The 21344-nt window shown below is 41.0% G+C and overlaps 1 protein-coding gene across 1 annotated transcript in view; it reads right to left on the reverse strand.

The window, feature by feature from the left end:
* ARHGEF39 (Rho guanine nucleotide exchange factor 39) overlaps positions 1 to 21344 on the reverse strand; it is a 619672-nt gene that overhangs the window by 231432 nt on the left and 366896 nt on the right. The window contains exon 6 of the mRNA XM_053696961.1: positions 1646 to 1716. Within this exon, the coding sequence (XP_053552936.1) occupies positions 1646 to 1716 (71 nt within the window). The remainder of the gene's footprint in view (positions 1 to 1645; positions 1717 to 21344) is intronic.

A 21344-nucleotide genomic window follows, 5' to 3' on the forward strand; every position in this document is an offset into this window, starting at 1 on the left:
TATCCCTTAAATAAAAAAAAAAATCCTCCTGCACTGCTGTTTTATGCTTTGTGCAGTGTTATGTGCAAACTTCATCACAAGGATAGCTCCAGCAGGACGGCTGTCAGTAAACACACTAGTTAGGGAGTGAGGTAGAAACTCTCTAACTATTATGAAGGACAATTGTCTCCATATTCAGTGAAAACACTGCAAGTGATTCCTCATTTTTAACTGTTTAGAAGCAAAATAACTAATGCATGTCAATTGCAAACTTTGTATACTTCAAAGGTTTTATTAAATTAGCCCATATTTTTTTTGTGTGTGTATACTGTCCCTTTAAGGGGACATATTACTAGAAGAAGGTAAAATCTGGACTGGCCTTTTACACTTGAAGGCGGGAAAGCAGCCAGCACACTCAGAGATAGCAGATTTGATGAAGTCTTTCTCTCCAGGTGATGCAACTGAAGCACTCTCCTGAAAAGAACAGACAGAGGGAGCAGTGACACCCATAGAAGCAGCATTAGGTTGGTCTGAATGCATCAACACAGATAAACATGAGTCACATAAATAAGCTGGAGGGATAACATTAGCTTTTTTTACAATAAACACACTTAATAACAGCAGTACGGTGTTCAGGGGACTCAGCTTCTAAGGTCCAGAATCCATTAAGCAAAGCAAAGCAAAAATCATTATATCCCCATAAAAAAAAGCTTTTGTGGAATGGAAAAAACTTACCCCCTCCTAAAGGGACTCACAAGTATAAGGCATGCTAAGCAGAATTGCAAAACAAAGGAGACAAAAGAACATCAAATCTGAAGGTCAGAAAATGCTCAGTGGAATAGAATAATGCACACAAAAAAAACTGACAGTTAAGAAGGGGATTAGCACGACAAACCTGATGTGTGCGAGACAGAAACACACACGTGCTAGCCCGACGTGCGTAAACAAAATCACGAAAATTAACAATACAGAGCGAGCCGACGTGCACTATTCGCTACCCTGATGCGCAAAATTTAAAAGAATTGTGCCAAAATACCAGATGTGGGTAAAAAAAAAGCAAGCGGAATAAAATAGAGATTCTGTCCCAGGGCTATATTAATTAATAAATATGTCTAAATGACAGAATAATACTTACGAATAGGCACTCATCTACCAGCAAACAACCAGTAGTGAAACATATCAGCAGAGTACAGTATATTGTAGATCCATAGGAGGAGGCAAAAGACAAGTCCCTGCAACCAATTATGGAGGTTCTGTATCAGATCTCTCATAAGGCTAAGAATGAGTCACAAACCATATACATCCCTCTAACTAGCACTGTACTCTAAGGGAAACCAGGCCTTAATATAGACTGAGAACCCCTTTCTCTGAAGAATCAAATGCACATCTTCATTCTTCAACCACCTCCAGCGAAGCCAAAGTAAAGACTGAGGTAACTGTGAGGTAGGATGAACTTTATAGAGCTCTTGGGGTTTGGGAACCTTCTAGTAAAGACCACTGCTCCAGATTGACCCAACGGCAAAGCTGCTTGGAACAGGAGTTCTCTGCACCTTGAAGCAGAATATACATAATCCAGCACTATGGAATAAGACAGTATTTTTTTAAAACAAAGAAATTATAATAATAAAAGATAATAAACACACACATATGCACAAGGGGTACTCACGTGACAATCCTGGGGTGTCACTGCTCCCAGGAAGACTGTTCTCTGCCAGATCTTGAACATAATGTTTATATCTGAAAATGCAAGTAAAGTTTCTGTCTTAGTCCTTAGAAAATAACCCAATGCTCATACCATATGTGTTTCAGCATTAGAATCAAGGGTTTGATAGTGTGTGATATTGGTATGTCCAACTTGTTTCCAGCGACCAAAAATTGGTGAGAATTTGTGAATCTCATGCATGTTCCTTTTGCTTATACTATTTGAGTTCAAGTAAAGAGCTTTCATTAATAAGTAGCAAGCAGCTTTTTAAGGACTGGATTGAATATCCTTTTTGAAACACATGACATCTGGAGACAGATTGGAAGGTGGACAGGCTGGATAGGCCAATCAAATTTCAGAATAAACACCTGCTAAACTGTAAATCTCCTATTTCATGCTACAACAGGTATTGGTGATGATGCAAAGTAGAAAAGCAGAAGAGGTAGCATAATGTTCAGTGTAACAAGACTACCATTATCTTTAGAACAAGAACACATTTATGCTTACCTGATAAATGAATTAGCGCAGCTAGGATCTCGTCTAAATAAGGATTGCATTAAAGGGACAGTCAACCCAAATTTTCAAATAGGTAATTCCTATAGAGTTGCTAACGATTTTTAGTTTGCACTGTAGCCTAATTTATTAGCCTAAATCGTTTATAAGCGTTACTACTTACTTGTTTCTTACTTGCTGTTTAAAATGCCCGCCTGCCCCCTCCCATATTTCGTCATCATGATCGTTAGGTTGTTCAGTGTCCAGCTCTAACTCTCGTTATTCCACGCTCCTGTGTTTTTCTCCTGTTAAGTGTAGTCAGTCCACGGGTCATCCATTACTTATGGGATATTAACTCCTCCCCAACAGGAAGTGCAAGAGGATCACCCAAGCAGAGCTGCTATATAGCTCCTCCCCTCTACGTCACACCCAGTCATTCTCTTGCACCCAACTAATAGATAGGATGTGTGAGAGGACTGTGGTGATTAAACTTAGTTTTTATATCTTCAATCAAAAGTTTGTTATTTTAAACGGCACCGGAATGTGTTGTTTTCTTCTCAGGCAGAATTTGAAGAAGAATCTACCTGAGTTTTGTGTATGATCTTAGCGGACGCAACTAAGATCCATTTGCTGTTCTCGGCCATTCTGAGGAGTGAGGTAACTTCAGATCAGGGGACAGCAGGCAGGTTCACCTGCAAAGAGGTATGTTGCAGTATATTATTTTCTAAGGAATGGAATTGACTGAGAAAATACTGCTAATACCGATATAATGTAAGTACAGCCTTAAATGCAGTAGTAGCAACTGGTATCAGGCTGATATGTACGTATGTTTACACTTAAGTATTTCTGGGGAATGGCACTTCACTGGGAAAATACTGTATGCATATAACTTTTAGCCTAACTTGCAGTGTGAGCGACTAGCAGCAGGCTTTTAATGTCATTTCATAAATTAGATTTTAAACGTTTGCTGGCATGTTAAATCGTTTAATTATCTGAGGTACTTGGTGAAAAATTGTTTTGGGCGTTATTTTCCACATGGCTGTCGTTGGTTTTAAATTAAAACAGTTTACTGAGCTTCCCTCTCTGTTGTATTGTGAGTGGGAGGGGCCTATTTTGGCGCTTTTACTACGCATCAGAAATTCAGTCACAGTCTGCCTTTTTCTCCCTGCATGATCCAGGACGTCTACACAGAGCTCAGGGGTCTTCAAAACTAGTTTTGAGGGAGGTAATCACTCACAGCAGACCTGTGAGACTGTGCTTTGACTGTGATAAAAACGCTTATATTTTCAATTGTTATCCGTTTTTTCTGATATTAAGGGTTAATCATCCATTGCTAATGAGTGCAATCCTTTGCTAAATTTATGCTTTTACTGGAAAATTTGGTTTCTATAACTAATCCGGTTCATTGTTATTCAACTGTGACAGTTTTTGTGTGCTTCTTAAAGGCACAGTAACGTTTTGCATATTGCTTGTAAATTTAGTTGAAAAGTATTTCCAAGCTTGCTAGTCTAATTGCTAGTTTGTTTAAACATGTCTGACACAGAGGAATCTCTTTGTGCAATATGTTCAAAAGCCAAGGTGGAGCCCAATAGAAATTTATGTACTAATTGCATTGATGCTACTTTAAATAAAAGTCAATCTGTACATGTTAAGCAACATTCACCAGACAACGAGGGGGAAGTTATGCCGACTAACTTGCCTCACGTGTCAGTACCTGCATCTCCCGCTCAGGAGGTGCGTGATATTGTAACGCCAAGTACATCAGGGCGGCCATTACAAATCACTCTACAAGACATGGCTAATGTTATGACTGAAGTTTTGTCTAAATTGCCAGAACTTAGGGGTAAACGAGATCACTCTGGGGTGAGAACAGAGTGCGCTGATAATGCTAGGGCCATGTCTGATACTGCGTCACAATTTGCAGAGCATGAGGACGGAGAGCTTCATTCTGCGGGTGACGGATCTGATCCAAATAAACTGGATTCAGACATTTCAAATTTTAAGTTTAAGCTGGAAAACCTCTGTGTATTACTAGGGGAGGTGTTAGCGGCTCTGAATGATTGTTACACAGTTGCAATCCCAGAGAAAATGTGTAGGTTGGATAAATATTTTGCGGTACCGACGAGTACTGACGTTTTTCCTATACCTAAGAGACTTACTGAAATTGTTACTAAGGAGTGGGATAGACCCGGTGTGCCTTTCTCACCCCCTCCTATATTCAGAAAAATGTTTCCAATAGACGCCACCACACGGGACTTATGGCAAACGGTCCCTAAGGTGGAGGGAGCAGTTTCTACTTTAGCTAAGCGTACCACTATCCCGGTGGAGGATAGCTGTGCCTTTTCAGATCCAATGGATAAAAAGTTAGAGGGTTACCTTAAGAAAATGTTTGTTCAACAAGGTTTTATATTGCAATCCCTTGCATGCATTGCGCCTGTCACGGCTGCGGCAGCATTTTGGTTTGAGTCTCTGGAAGAGACCCTTGACTCAGCGCCATTAGATGAGATTACACACAAGCTTAAAACCCTTAAGCTAGCTAATTCATTTATTTCTGATGCCGTAGTACATTTAACTAAACTTACGGCTAAGAATTCCGGATTCGCCATTCAGGCACGCAGAGCGCTGTGGCTAAAATCCTGGTCAGCTGATGTAACTTCTAAATCTAAATTACTTAACATACCTTTCAAGGGGCAGACTTTATTCGGGCCCGGTTTGAAAGAAATTATCGCTGATATTACGGGAGGTAAAGGCCATGCCCTGCCTCAAGACAGAGCCAAACCTAGGGCTAGACAGTCTAATTTTCGTGCCTTTCGTAACTTCAAGGCAGGAGCAGCATCAACTTCCTCTGCTCCAAAACAGGAAGGAGCTGTTGCTCGCTACAGACAAGGCTGGAAACCTAACCAGACCTGGAACAAGGGCAAGCAGGCCAGAAAACCTGCTGCTGCCCCCAAGACAGCATGAAGTGAGGGCCCCCGATCCGGAAACGGATCTAGTGGGGGGCAGACTCTCTCTCTTCGCCCAGGCTTGGGCAAGAGATGTCCAGGATCCCTGGGCGTTGGAGATCATATCTCAGGGATATCTTCTGGACTTCAAAGCTTCTCCTCCACAAGGGAGATTTCACCTTTCAAGGTTGTCACCAAACCAGATAAAGAAAGAGGCGTTTCTACGCTGTGTACAAGACCTTTTACTAATGGGAGTGATCCACCCAGTTCCGCGGTCGGAACACGGACAAGGGTTTTACTCAAATCTGTTTGTGGTTCCCAAAAAAGAAGAGGGAACCTTCAGACCAATATTGGATTTAAAGATCCTAAACAAATTCCTAAGAGTTCCATCGTTCAAAATGGAAACTATTCGGACAATCTTACCCATGATCCACAGAGGTCAGTACATGACCACAGTGGATTTAAAGGATGCTTACCTTCACATACCGATTCACAAAGAACATTACCGGTATCTAAGGTTTGCCTTCCTAGACAGGCATTACCAGCTTGTAGCTCTTCCCTTCGGGTTGGCTACGGCTCCAAGAATCTTTACAAAGGTTCTGGGCTCTCTTCTGGCGGTACTAAGACCGCGAGGAATTTCGGTAGCTCCGTACCTAGACGACATTCTGATACAAGCGTCAAGCTTCCAAACTGCCAAGTCTCATACAGAGTTAGTACTGGCATTTCTAAGGTCGCATGGGTGGAAAGTGAACAAAGAAAAGAGTTCTCTCTTACCACTCACAAGAGTTCCCTTCTTGGGGACTCTTATAGATTCTGTAGAAATGAAAATTTACCTGACAGAGGACAGGTTAACAAAGCTTCTAAATGCTTGCCGTGTCCTTCATTCCATTCAACACCCGTCAGTGGCTCAATGCATGGAGGTAATCGGCTTAATGGTAGCGGCAATGGACATAGTTCCTTTTGCACGCCTGCATCTCAGACCGCTACAATTGTGCATGCTAAGTCAGTGGAATGGGGATTACTCAGATTTGTCCCCTACGCTGAATCTGGATCAAGAGACCAGAGATTCTCTTCTATGGTGGCTTTCTCGGCCACATCTGTCCAGGGGGATGCCCTTCAGCAGGCCAGACTGGACAATTGTAACAACAGACGCCAGCCTACTAGGTTGGGGCGCTGTCTGGAATTCCCAGAAGGCTCAGGGATCATGGACTCAAGAGGAGAGTCTCCTTCCAATAAACATTCTGGAATTGAGAGCAGTTCTCAATGCCCTTCTGGCTTGGCCTCAGTTAGCAACTCTGAGGTTCATCAGGTTTCAGTCGGACAACATCACGACTGTGGCTTACATCAACCATCAGGGAGGGACAAGAAGTTCCCTAGCGATGATGGAAGTATCAAAGATAATTCGCTGGGCAGAGTCTCACTATTGCCACCTGTCAGCGATCCACATCCCAGGAGTGGAGAACTGGGAGGCGGATTTCCTAAGTCGCCAGACTTTTCATCCGGGGGAGTGGGAACTTCATCCGGAGGTCTTTGCCCAAATACTTCGACGTTGGGGCAAACCAGATATGGATCTCATGGCGTCTCGCCAGAACGCCAAGCTTCCTTGTTACGGGTCCAGGTCCAGGGACCCGGGAGCGGTCCTGATAGATGCTTTGACAGCACCTTGGACCTTCAGGATGGCTTATGTGTTTCCACCCTTCCCGATGCTTCCTCGTTTGATTGCCAGGATCAAACAGGAGAAAGCATCGGTGATTCTAATAGCGCCTGCGTGGCCACGCAGGACCTGGTATGCAGATCTAGTGGACATGTCATCCTGTCCACCTTGGTCTCTGCCTCTGAGACAGGACCTTCTAATTCAGGGTCCTTTCAAACATCAAAATCTAATTTCTCTGAAGCTGACTGCATGGAAATTGAACGCTTGATTTTATCAAAGCGTGGATTTTCGGAGTCAGTAATTGATACCTTAATACAGGCTAGGAAACCTGTTACCAGGAAAATTTACCATAAGATATGGCGTAAATACTTACACTGGTGCAAATCCAAGAGTTACTCATGGAGTAAGGTTAGGATTCCTAGGATATTGTCTTTTCTACAAGAAGGTTTAGAAAAGGGTTTATCTGCAAGTTCTTTAAAGGGACAGATCTCAGCTCTGTCCATCCTTTTACACAAACGTCTGTCAGAAGTCCCAGACGTTCAGGCTTTTTGTCAGGCTTTGGCTAGGATTAAGCCTGTGTTTAAGACTGTAGCTCCACCGTGGAGCTTAAACTTAGTTCTTAACGTTTTACAGGGTGTTCCGTTTGAACCCCTTCATTCCATTGATATCAAGCTGTTATCTTGGAAAGTTCTGTTTTTAATGGCTATTTCCTCGGCTCGTAGAGTCTCTGAGTTATCAGCCTTACATTGTGATTCTCCTTATCTGATTTTTCATTCAGATAAGGTAGTTCTGCGTACTAAACCTGGGTTCTTACCTAAGGTAGTCACTAACAAGAATATCAATCAAGAGATTGTTGTTCCATCATTGTGCCCTAACCCTTCTTCAAAGAAGGAACGACTTCTGCACAATCTAGACGTAGTCCGTGCCCTGAAGTTCTACTTAAAGGCAACTAAGGATTTTCGACAAACTTCTTCCCTGTTTGTCGTTTATTCTGGACAGAGGAGAGGTCAAAAAGCATCTTCTACCTCTCTATCCTTTTGGCTTCGTAGCATAATACGTTTAGCCTATGAGACTGCTGGACAGCAACCTCCTGAAAGGATTACAGCTCATTCTACTAGAGCTGTGGCTTCCACTTGGGCCTTTAAGAATGAGGCCTCTGTTGAACAGATTTGCAAGGCTGCAACTTGGTCTTCTCTTCATACTTTTTCCAAATTTTACAAATTTGACACTTTTGCTTCTTCGGAGGCTGTTTTTGGGAGAAAGGTTCTTCAGGCAGTGGTTCCTTCCGTATAAAGATCCTGCCTGTCCCTCCCGTCATCCGTGTACTTTAGCTTTGGTATTGGTATCCCATAAGTAATGGATGACCCGTGGACTGACTACACTTAACAGGAGAAAACATAATTTATGCTTACCTGATAAATTCCTTTCTCCTGTAGTGTAGTCAGTCCACGGCCCGCCCTGTTTTTTATGGCAGGTCCAAATTTTAAATTATACTCCAGTCACCACTGCACCCTATAGTTTTCTCCTTTCTCGTTTGGTTTTCGGTCGAATGACTGGGTGTGACGTAGAGGGGAGGAGCTATATAGCAGCTCTGCTTGGGTGATCCTCTTGCACTTCCTGTTGGGGAGGAGTTAATATCCCATAAGTAATGGATGATCCGTGGACTGACTACACTACAGGAGAAAGGAATTTATCAGGTAAGCATAAATTATGTTTTTGCGCATGCGCATTGGCGTCTGGGTTGACTGTCCCTTTAACTGGAATTAATTTGCTTTTATAGTAAGAGTCCGAAGGTATGTCATTCCCACTCTTCTCATTTGCATATGGGGTGTGCGGTGACCAATCAGAGGTCTTTCGGGTAAATGAGGGCACGGCTGGGCGCAGTCCGGGGCTGGTATTGGTTTGGAGTGCGGCACCGGGCGGGCGGGCTGCCTGCTGGTGCATCGCGGCTCTCTGTAGTGGTCCTGACTATCGTGCACTACTAGAAAAGACTAGCAGCCATAACATCTGCTTCCCAGGGGCAGGGTGTATGCTCTGGGCTTATAATGGGGCTTTCATTAGTGGAAATCAGGGGCTGTGTCCTCATGTACCCCTGTGCTTCTAGGTGATATGACCCCACGCGTGTGCTCACTGATGTGTTTATATAGCAATAGAGATTACCCGTCATAGGACTGAATACAACCGCAGGGCTTCGTGCAGGTAAAAGAAGACTTTATTGTAGGAACATTCACAGGGTGTTTAACAGACTCAGGGGTACACTGAGAACAATAACAAACGTCCGACGCGTTTCCTTCCCGGAGGCACTTCGTCAGGGACTTAACTTGTAAATACAACCAACAACTTAAAAAGGCTTACCTGCCTACGTCACAATGAGAGCACCTGTGCATTACAACTAAAGGGGCAGTTACTACTGTTTATGGGAACAGATTGTTACTGGGCTGAAACAGAACCCTTTAAAAAGGTTAAGTGTAAGTCATGATTGGATTTAAAGTATTCAATGTGTATGAATCTTGTATCAATAAGTCACTTTAAAAATACAATACAAAAGACTAAACACCGTAAAAACATATTAACCTTTTTAAAGGGTTCTGTTTCAGCCCAGTAACAATCTGTTCCCATAAACAGTAGTAACTGCCCCTTTAATTGTAATGCACAGGTGCTCTCATTGTGACGTAGGCAGGTAAGCCTTTTTAAATTGTTTGTTGTATTTACAAGTTAAGTCCCTGACGAAGTGCCTCCAGGCAGGAAACGCGTCGGACGTTTGTTATTGTTCTCAGTGTACCCCTGAGTCTGTTAAACACCCTGTGAATGTTCCTACAATAAAGTCTTCTTTTACCTGCACGAAGCCCTGAGGTTGTATTCAGTCCTATGATGGGTAATCTCTATTGCTTATTTGAGCTTTCGCTTTTGGATATCGGAGGAGTGGATCCACACCTGTTAATGGGACGGCCCGGGGGAGAGGTCTAAAAGCGGCAAGAGTGGTGAGAATATACTAGCTTTACTTCTAATCTGCAGTTTACATACTGGAACCATTGCAAAATTGAACTTTATCACTACCAACACTCGATTACTGTATGACTCTATCCTCAGTGATTACAGGCTGATTACTTTCACTGACCATATGCTATATTTGGTACGGTACTGTTTCATTTAATACACGATACAAGCTATATGATGTTTACTTGTCGTATGAGCTAAATCTTTTGTACCGAATCAGTGGTTTGATTTACAACGTGCAGCTTCTGCATTTGTGTGTTTCAATTGTGTTTATATAGCTGCAGGCTCGGGTCAGACATGGGACTCCTGTGTCTGCCTCTGGCTACCTTGTGCTGCGATCGGACAAGAAGTCTAATATATCCCACACTTGTGAGCAAGCTGATGTAATGCTCAGTAGTTATCAGTGGTGCATTACTGCTTCACCTAGCTGTACATTTCTCCCACTCAGTTGTTTTAACTTAGTACCAAGGATAACCACCTGTCACATAAACCCAAGCCCTAAATTTGGCACACACAAACTAAACACATCTACAGTCAACCTGCGTTTGCTACCCATTCAGTACTATTTATTGTATTTAGTACAAGTTTGCATTGGCTCTCTCTGGCACATAGACAGCTTGCCCAACAGCGTAGTACAAGGTAGCCAGAGGCAGACACACTGCAGTGAAGTTGGTTTCATATTGGAGATTCGACATTCACCTCTTCAAATAGCAATAACTTTTGAAAGAATCATGTCACAACTATAATGATTGTATATTCTTGGTCGTGGGGGGATGGGGAATGTTGCACATCATGAAAGTTGCACACCCTTTATTTTTTTGAAATTTCATTTTCAAAATTTGAACACAGGAGTCCCCTGTCTGGTAGACGGTGTAATAACAGCATAATTATGAGGATAACTACTGAGCATTACATCAGCTTGCTCACAAGTGTGGGATATATTAGACTTCTTGTCCGATCGCAGCACAAGGTAGTCAGAGGCAGACACAGGAGTCCCCTGTCTGGTAGACTTGGTGTAATAACAGCATAATTATGAGGATAACTACTGAGCATTACATCAGTTTGCTCACAAGTGTGGGATATATTAGACTTCTTGTCCGATCGCAGCACAAGGTAGTCAGAGGCAGACACAGGAGTCCCATGTCTGGTAGACTTGGTGTAATAACAGCATAATTATGAGTATAACTACTGAGCATTACATCAGTTTGCTCACAAGTGTGGGATATATTAGACTTCTTGTCCGATCGCAGCACAAGGTAGTCAGAGGCAGACACAGGAGTCCCATGTCTGGTAGACTTGGTGTAATAACAGCATAATTATGAGGATAACTATTGAGTATTACATCAGCTTGCTCACAAGTGTGGGATATATTAGACTTCTTGTCCGATCGCAGCACAAGGTAGTCAGAGGCAGACACAGGAGTCCCCTGTCTGGTAGACTTGGTGTAATAACAGCATAATTATGAGTATAACTACTGAGCATTACATCAGCTTGCTCACAAGTGTGGGATATATTAGACTTCTTGTCCGATCGCAGCACAAGGTAGTCAGAGGCAGACACAGGAGTCCCATGTCTGGTAGACGGTGTAATAACAGCATAATTATGAGGATAACTACTGAGCATTACATCAGTTTGCTCACAAGTGTGGGATATATTAGACTTCTTGTCCGATCGCAGCACAAGGTAGTCAGAGGCAGACACAGGAGTCCCCTGTCTGGTAGACTTGGTGTAATAACAGCATAATTATGAGGATAACTACTGAGCATTACATCAGCTTGCTCACAAGTGTGGGATATATTAGACTTCTTGTCCGATCGCAGCACAAGGTAGTCAGAGGCAGACACAGGAGTCCCCTGTCTGGTAGACGGTGTAATAACAGCATAATTATGAGTATAACTACTGAGCATTACATCAGCTTGCTCACAAGTGTGGGATATATTAGACTTCTTGTCCGATCGCAGCACAAGGTAGTCAGAGGCAGACACAGGAGTCCCATGTCTGGTAGACGGTGTAATAACAGCATAATTATGAGTATAACTACTGAGCATTACATCAGTTTGCTCACAAGTGTGGGATATATTAGACTTCTTGTCCGATCGCAGCACAAGGTAGCCAGAGGCAGACACAGGAGTCCCCTATTATAAGCTCAGAGCATACACCCTGCCCCTGGGCAGCACATGTAATGGCTGCTAGTCTTTTCCAGTAGCGCACAATAGTCAGGACCACTACAGAGAGCCGCGATGCACCAGCAGGCAGCCCGCCCGCCCGGTGCCGCACTTCTCCTGCTTGCCCCGCAGCCCACTACTCCCACTGACTCCCGTACAGCCACACAGTAGCTGGGAACAGCCAAACCAATACCAGCCCCGGACTGCGCCCAGCCGCGCCCTCATTTACCCGAAAAGACCTCTGATTGGTCACCGCGCACCCCATATGCAAGTGACACGAGGGAATGACATTCCTTTGGACTCTTAATGTAAAAGCAAATTCGTTTCCAGTTAAAGGGACAGTCAACCCAGACGCCAATGCGCATGCGCAAAAACACAGGAGTGTGGAATAACGAGAATTAGCCGAGTTAGAGCTGGACACTGAACAACCTGACGATCATTACGACGAAATATGGGAGGGGGCAGGCGGGCATTTTAAACAGCAAGTAAGAAACAAGTAAGTAGTAATGCTTATAAACGATTTAGGCTAATAAATTAGGCTACAGTGCAAACTAAAAATCGTTAGCAACTTTATAGGAATTACCTATTTGAAAATTTGGGTTGACTGTCCCTTTAAGTGCAAGAGCTATTTCATTAGGGAGCATTCTTCTTGTGAAAGATTTTAATTCTGCAATTGTTGAAAGATAAAGTCACTTAGCATTTTTTTACAATAGGGGCTTTTGTATTTGGACAATTGAGTGTTTTATATTGGTAGGCAATTAGGAAAGAACCCCACCCTATATTTCTAGGATCTATTTAAAGGGATATGTATTAGATCCCAGGTGAGCTAATATTAGCAGAGCTAAGTACAATAAGGATTTCCTCATCAAGAGTTATTTCATTAGGGAGCAGAATATTCACAAGCAAGATAGATAATATTCACAAGTGAAATAGATTTTAATTTTGCAATTGCATAGCTCAGATAGGTTAATAGGTGACTCCATTTAGATGTTATTGTTCACCTAGGTACAAATGATCTGGCTAGCAATGTTGTGGTTGCGATGCAAACGGAGGAAATGGTTAAGATCATGTGGCAGCATTTGTGTTTTTTTCTGCTGTTTTATCTATATATGGGCAGGTAGTAGGAAGAATGTAGTGGATAACAGAATTTAACCCTTGGTGCTGGGAGAGAGGATGATATGAGTTTGTATAAGAGGAATGGTTTGCATCCGGGTATTAAAGGGACAGGAGTTCTGAGTAAAGAATTGAAAAACTTTATTAGTGGCAATTTAAACTAGAAAAGGAGGACATTATTCACATACCCATTGGTGCCCCAGAGCATGACAAAACCGTTAACCAACGTTTGCTTTTAGGAGTAAGACTTTGAATAATGTAAGCAGGGGATGTATTGACCTTGCAAAAGAGAATTTGAGAATTCTGGAAATGTTATCTGTGCAATGTGCACAAATGCTCGCAGTTTAGTAAATAAATGACCTGAACTAACTGCAATAATGATTCAAGATAAGTTGGATTTGGTAGTTAGAGACATGGGACAATGACTTCCAAGACTGGGAACAAGTCATACCCGGTTACATTTTGTTTAAAAAAAGGAGAGAAAAAGGAGTGAGGGAGTTGCTCTGTACGTGAAAGAATATATTTAAGTTACTGCAATTGTAGAAACCAATGACAATGTAGAAAGTGTTTGGGTAACTATCAAAACTGAAGGGAAACAGGTGTCTAGAATAGGGGTAGTATATAGGCAACTATTATAGGATGAAGCATCAGGTCAGTTATTAATTACCATGAAGGGCAAGGTTATAGTAGTGGGGGACTTTAAAGGGACATATTTAATGTTAACTTTACATTGTACATCCATTGTCAAATTATGTTTTCCTGTTATTCTTTGTTAAAAAACAGGATAGTAAGTTCAGGAGTGTACACGTGTCTGCAGCATTCTATGGCAGAAGTTTTGCACCAATGTTATACATTACCAAGAGCACTACATGGCAGCACTATTTCCTGTCATGTAGTGCTTCAGGCATGTGCACGCTACCTACCTAGGTATCTCTTCAACAAAGGATAACATGAGAACAAAGCAAATTTGATAACAGAAGTACATTGGAAACTTATTTAAAATTGTATAATCTATCTAAATCATGAAAGAATTTTTTTAGGTTTCATGTCCCTTTAATATGCCTGATGTAGTCTGAGAAGTACCTGTTGCTAATTAGAAAAGGATCTATATTAGATTTAGTACAAACAGGACCTATATTAGATTTAGTACAAACAGGACCTATATTAGATTTAGTACAAACAGGACCTATATTAGATTTAGTACAAACAGGACCTATATTAGATTTAGTACAAACAGGACCTATATTAGATTTAGTACAAACAGGAACTATATTACATTTAGTACACACAGGACCTATATTAGATTTTGTACAGACAGGACCTATATTAGATTTAGTACAAACAGAACCTATATTAGATTTAGTACAGACAGGACCTATATTAGATTTAGTACAGACAGGACCTATATTAGATTTAGTACAAACAGGACTTATATTAGATTTAGTACACACAGGAACTATATTAGATTTAGTACAAACAGGAACTATATTAGATTTAGTACAAACAGGACCTATATTAGATTTAGTACAAACAGGACCTATATTAGATTTAGTACAAACAGGACCTATATTAGATTTAGTACAAACAGGAACTATATTAGATTTAGTACAAGCAGGAACTATATTAGATTTAGTACAAGCAGGAACTATATTAGATTTAGTACAAACAGGACCTATATTAGATTTAGTACACACAGGAACTATATTAGATTTAGTACAAACAGGACCTATATTAGATTTAGTACAAACAGGACCTATATTACATTTAGTACAAACAGGAACTATATAAGATTTAGTACAAACAGGACCTATATTAGATTTAGTACAAACAGGAAATATATTAGATTTAGTACAAGCAGGAACTATATTAGATTTAGTACAAGCAGGAACTATATTACATTTAGTACAAACAGGACCTATATTAGATTTAGTACAAACAGGAACTATATTAGATTTAGTACAAACAGGAATGTCACGAAAACCTCAGGATTTAGATAAGAAGGGGTTCATTCTGTGTAGCTTGAACTCAAAACAGTTATTTGTTTTTCAAGAAGTATTGTGATTTGTGTTTTCTTTGAACTGCCAGGAGCCTCCTAAATAGCTCCACCAAATGTTATTGTGTATGCATTGAGTCAAAGCCACTCAAGCTCTTAGTCCCAGAGATACACAGGCTAAAGTTTATGGCTTAGGCTGTCAATAGAATGCATGATGCAAAACAGGCCCTTCATCACAAAAACTGACCAGGTCACTGAAAGGACATTGGTATATTATGTACATATGTGTGTTAAAAATGTTATAACCTTAAATGAAGGTAAATATGACAACCTATGGCATATTTGATATCAAACCGATTCTCTCAATGAAACTAGGAGATTCCCGATATGTAAATATAGAAATTGAGTTACCTAGCAGGAATCATAATGGATTGCATAATTTCAGGCAAGAAATTAGTCTATTGAAGGTCATAAAGACAGGGGGGTTTCTTAGCCCGCCCAGGAGGGTGTGGTTAGGCAACCTGATCTCTGAAAGAACAAAATTTATGCTTACCTGAAAAATTTATTTCTCTTGTGGTGTATCCAGTCCACGGATTCATCCATTACTTGTGGGATATTCTCCTTCCCAACAGGAAGCTGCAAGAGGATCACCCACAGCAGAGCTGTCTATATAGCTCCTCCCCTAACTGCCACCTCCCAGTCATTCGACCGAAGAGAAGCAAGTTAAAGGAGAAACTATAGGGTGCAGTGGTGACTGTAGTTTAAAAATTAAAAAACACCTGCCTTAAAAAGGCAGGGTGGGCTGTCGACTGGATACACCACAAGAGAAATAAATTTATCAGGTAAGCATAAATTTTGTTTTCTCTTGTAAAGGTGTATCCAGTTCACGGATTCATCCATTACTTTTGGGATACCAATACCAAAGCTATAGGACACGGATGAAGGGAGGGACAAGGCAGGCGCTTAAACGGAAGGCACCACTGCCTGTAAGACCTTTCTCCCAAAAATAGCCTCCGAAGAAGCAAAAGTATCAAATTTGTAGAATTTAGAAAAAGTATGAAGCAAAGACCAAGTCGCCGCCTTACAAATCTGTTCAACAGAAGCCTCATTTTTAAAGGCCCATGTGGAAGCCACCGCTCTAGTGGAATGAGCTGTAATTCTTTCAGGAGGCTGCTGGCCAGCAGTCTCATAAGCCAAGCGGATTATACTTCTTAACCAAAAAGAAAGAGAAATTGCTGAAGCCTTTTGGCCTTTCCTCTGTCCAGAGTAGACAACAAACAATGCAGATGTTTCACGAAAATCTTTAGTAGCTTGAAAATAAAACTTTAAAGCACGAATCACGTCAAGATTGTGTAATAGACGTTCCTTCTTTGAAGAAGGATTAGGACACAGTGACGGAAAAACAATCTCTTGATTGATATTCTTATTGGATACCACCTTAGGAAGAAACTCAGGTTTGGTATGCAAAACTACCTTATCTGCATGGAAGATCAGATAAGGGGAATCACACTGCAAGGCAAATAACTCTGAAACTCTTCGAGCCGAAGAGATAGCTACCAAGAACAGAACTTTCCAAGATAAAAGCTTGATATCTATGGAATGCAGAGGTTCAAACGGAACCCCTTGAAGAACTTTAAGAACTAAATTTAAACTCCATGGCGGAGCAACAGGTTTAAAAACAGGCTTGATTCTAACTAAAGCCTGACAAAACGCCTGAACGTCTGGAACATCCGCCAGACGCTTGTGCAAAAGAATAGACAGAGCAGAAATCTGTCCCTTTAAGGAACTAGCTGACAATCCCTTCTCCAATCCTTCTTGGAGAAAAGACAATATCCTGGGAATCCTGACTTTACTCCATGAGTAACCCTTGGATTCACACCAATGAAGATATTTACACCATATCTTATGATAGATTTTCCTGGTGACAGGCTTTTGAGCCTGAATTAAGGTATCAATGACCGACTCGGAAAAAACATAATTTATGTAAGAACTTACCTGATAAATTCATTTCTTTCATATTAGCAAGAGTCCATGAGCTAGTGACGTATGGGATATACATTCCTACCAGGAGGGGCAAAGTTTCCCAAACCTCAAAATGCCTATAAATACACCCCTCACCACACCCACAATTCAGTTTAACGAATAGCCAAGAAGTGGGGTGATAAAAAAGTGCGAAAGCATATAAAATAAGGAATTGGAATAATTGTGCTTTATACAAATATCATAACCACCACAAAAAAGGGTGGGCCTCATGGACTCTTGTTAATATGAAAGAAATGAATTTATCAGGTAAGTTCTTACATAAATTATGTTTTCTTTCATGAAATTAGCAAGAGTCCATGAGCTAGTGACGTATGGGATAATGATTACCCAAGATGTGGATCTTTCCACGCAAGAGTCACTAGAGAGGGAGGGATAAAATAAAGACAGCCAATTCCTGCTGAAAATAATCCACACCCAAAATAAAGTTTAATGAAAAACATAAGCAGAAGATTCAAACTGAAACCGCTGCCTGAAGTACTTTTCTACCAAAAACTGCTTCAGAAGAAGAAAATACATAAAAATGGTAGAATTTAGTAAAAGTATGCAAAGAGGACCAAGTTGCTGCTTTGCAAATCTGATCAATCGAAGCTTTATTCCTAAACGCCCAGGAAGTAGAAACTGACCTAGTAGAATGAGCTGTAATCCTTTGAGGCAGAGTTTTACCCGACTCAACATAGGCAAGATGAATTAAAGATTTCAACCAAGATGCCAAAGAAATGGCAGAAGCTTTCTGGCCTTTTCTAGAACCGGAAAAGATAACAAATAAACTAGAAGTCTTTCGGAAAGACTTAGTAGCTTCAACATAAATATTTCAAAGCTCTAACAACATCCAAAGAATGTAACGATTTCTCCTTAGAATTCTTAGGATTAGGACATAATGAAGGAACCACAATTTCTCTACTAATGTTGTTGGAATTCACAACTTTAGGTAAAAATTCAAAAAGTTCGCAACACTGCCTTATCCTGATGAAAAATCAGAAAAGGAGACTCACAAGAAAGAGCAGATAATTCAGAAACTCTTCTGGCAGAAGAGATTGCCAAAAGGAACAAAACTTTCCAAGAAAGTAATTTAATGTCCAATGAATGCATAGGTTCAAACGGAGGAGCTTGAAGAGCACCTAGAACCAAATTCAAACTCCAAGGAGGAGAAATTGACTTAATGACAGGTTTTATACGAACCAAAGCTTGTACAAAACAATGAATATCAGGAAGATTAGCAATCTTTCTGTGAAAAAGAACAGAAAGAGCAGAGATTTGTCCTTTCAAGGAACTTGCGGACAAACCTTTATCTAAACCATCCTGAAGAAACTGTAAAATTCTTGGAATTCTAAAAGAATGCCAAGAAAAATGATGAGAAAGACACCAAGAAATATAAGTCTTCCAGACTCTATAATATATCTCTCTGGATACAGATTTACGAGCCTGTAACATAGTATTAATCACAAAGTCAGAGAAACCTCTTTGACTAAGAATCAAGCGTTCAATCTCCATACCTTTAAATTTAAGGATTGGAGATCCTGATGGAAAAAAGGACCTTGCGACAGAAGGTCTGGTCGTAGCGGAAGAGTCCACGGATGGCAAGAGGCCATCCGGACAAGATCCGCATACCAAAACCTGTGAGGCCATGCCGGAGCTACCAGCAGAACAAACTAGCATTCCTTCAGAATCTTGGAGATTACTCTTGGAAGAAGAACTAGAGGCAGAAAGATATAAGCAGGATGATACTTCCAAGGAAGTGATAATGCATCCACTGCTTCCGCCTGAGGATCCCGGGATCTGGACAGATACCTGGGAAGTTTCTTGTTTAGATGAGACGCCATCAGATCTATTTCTGGAAGCTCCCATATTTGAACAATCTGAAGAAATACCTCTGGGTGAAGAGACCATTCGCTCGGATGCAACGTTTGGCGACTGAGATAATCCGCTTCCCAATTGTCTATACCTGGGATATGAACCGCAGAGATTAGACAGGAGCTGGATTCCGCCCAAACCAGAATTCGAGATACTTCTTTCATAGCCAGAGGACTGTGAGTCCCTCCTTGATGATTGATGTATGCCACAGTTGTGACATTGTCTGTCTGAAAACAAATGAACGATTCTCTCTTCAGAAGAGGCCAAGACTGAAGAGCTCTGAAAATTGCACGGAGTTCCAAAATATTGATCGGTAATCTCACCTCCTGAGATTCCCAAACTCCTTGTGCCGTCAGAGATCCCCACACAGCTCCCCAACCTGTGAGACTTGCATCTGTTGAAATTACAGTCCAGGTCGGAAGCACAAAAGAAGCCCCCTGAATTAAACGATGGTGATCTGTCCACCACGTTAGAGAGTGTCGTACAATCGGTTTTAAAGATATTAATTGAGATATCTTTGTGTAATCCCTGCACCATTGATTCAGCATACAGAGCTGAAGAGGTCGCATGTGAAAACGAGCAAAGGGGATCGCGTCCGATGCAGCAGTCATAAGACCTAGAATTTCCATGCATAAGGCTACCGAAGGGAATGATTGTGACTGAAGGTTTCGACAAGCTGAAATCAATTTTAGACGCCTCTTGTCTGTTAAAGACAGAGTCATGGACACTGAATCTATCTGGAAACCCAGAAAAGTTACCCTTGTCTGAGGAATCAATTAACTTTTTGGTAAATTGATCCTCCAACCATGATCTTGAAGAAACAACACAAGTCGATTCGTATGAGATTCTGCTAAATGTAAAGACTGAGCAAGTACCAAGATATCGTCCAAATAAGGAAATACCACAATACCCTGTTCTCTGATTACAGACAGAAGGGCACCGAGAACTTTTGTAAAAATTCTTGGAGCTGTAGCTAGGCCAAACGGCAGAGCCACAAACTGGTAATGCTTGTCCAGAAAAGAGAATCTCAGGAACTGATAATGATCTGGATGAATCGGAATATGCAGATAAGCATCCTGTAAATCTATTGTGGACATATAATGCCCTTGCTGAACAAAAGGCAAGATAGTCCTTACAGTTACCATTTTGAACGTTGGTATCCTTACATAACGATTCAATATTTTTAGATCCAGAACTGGTCTGAAGGAATTCTCCTTCTTTGGTACAATGAAGAGATTTGAATAAAACCCCATCCCCTGTTCCAGAACTGGAACTGGCATAATTACTCCAGCCAACTCTAGATCTGAAACACAATTCAGAAATGCTTGAGCTTTCACTGGATTTACTGGGACACGGGAAAGAAAAAATCTCTTTGCAGGAGGTCTCATCTTGAAACCAATTCTGTACCCTTCTGAAACAATGTTCTGAATCCAAAGATTGTGAACAGAATTGAACCAAATTTCTTTGAAAAAAACGTAACCTGCCCCCTACCAGCTGAGCTGGAATGAGGGCTGCACCTTCATGTGGACTTAGAAGCAGGTTTTGCCTTTCTAGAAGGCTTGGATTTATTCCAGACTGGAGATGGTTTCCAAACTGAAACTGCTCCTGAGGATGAAGGATCAGGCTTTTGTTCTTTGTTGAAACGAAAGGAACGATAAAGATTATTAGCCCTGTTTTTACCCTTAGATTTTTTATCCTGTGGTAAAAAAGTTCCTTTCCCACCAGTAACAGTTGAGATAATGGAATCCAACTGAGAACCAAATAATTTGTTACCCTGGAAAGAAATGGAAAGTAGAGTTGATTTAGAAGCCATATCAGCATTCCAAGTTTTAAGCCATAAAGCTCTTCTAGCTAAAATAGCTAGAGACATAAACCTGACATCAACTCTGATAATATCAAAAATGGCATCACAGATAAAATTATTAGCATGCTGAAGAAGAATAATAATATTATGAGAATCATGATCTGTTACTTGTTGCGCTAAAGTCTCCAACCAAAAAGTTGAAGCAGCAGCAACATCAGCCAAAGATATAGCAGGTCTAAGAAGATTACCTGAACACAGATAAGCTTTTCTTAGAAAGGACTCAATTTTCCTATCTAAAGGATCTTTAAACGAAGTACCATCTGACGTAGGAATAGTAGTACGTTTAGCAAGGGTAGAAATAGCCCCATCAACTTTAGGGATTTTGTCCCAAAATTCTAATCTGTCAGACGGCACAGGATATAATTGCTTAAAACGTTTAGAAGGAGTAAATGAATTACCCAATTTATCCCATTCTCTTGAAATTACTTCAGAAATAGCATTAGGAACAGGAAAAACTTCTGGAATAACCACAGGAGATTTAAACACCTTATCTAAACGTTTAGAATTAGTATCAAGAGGACCAGAATCCTCTATTTCTAAAGCAATTAG

The sequence above is a fragment of the Bombina bombina genome, chromosome 1 (genome assembly GCF_027579735.1).
Source record: "Bombina bombina isolate aBomBom1 chromosome 1, aBomBom1.pri, whole genome shotgun sequence".
NCBI classification, from domain to species: domain Eukaryota; kingdom Metazoa; phylum Chordata; class Amphibia; order Anura; family Bombinatoridae; genus Bombina; species Bombina bombina.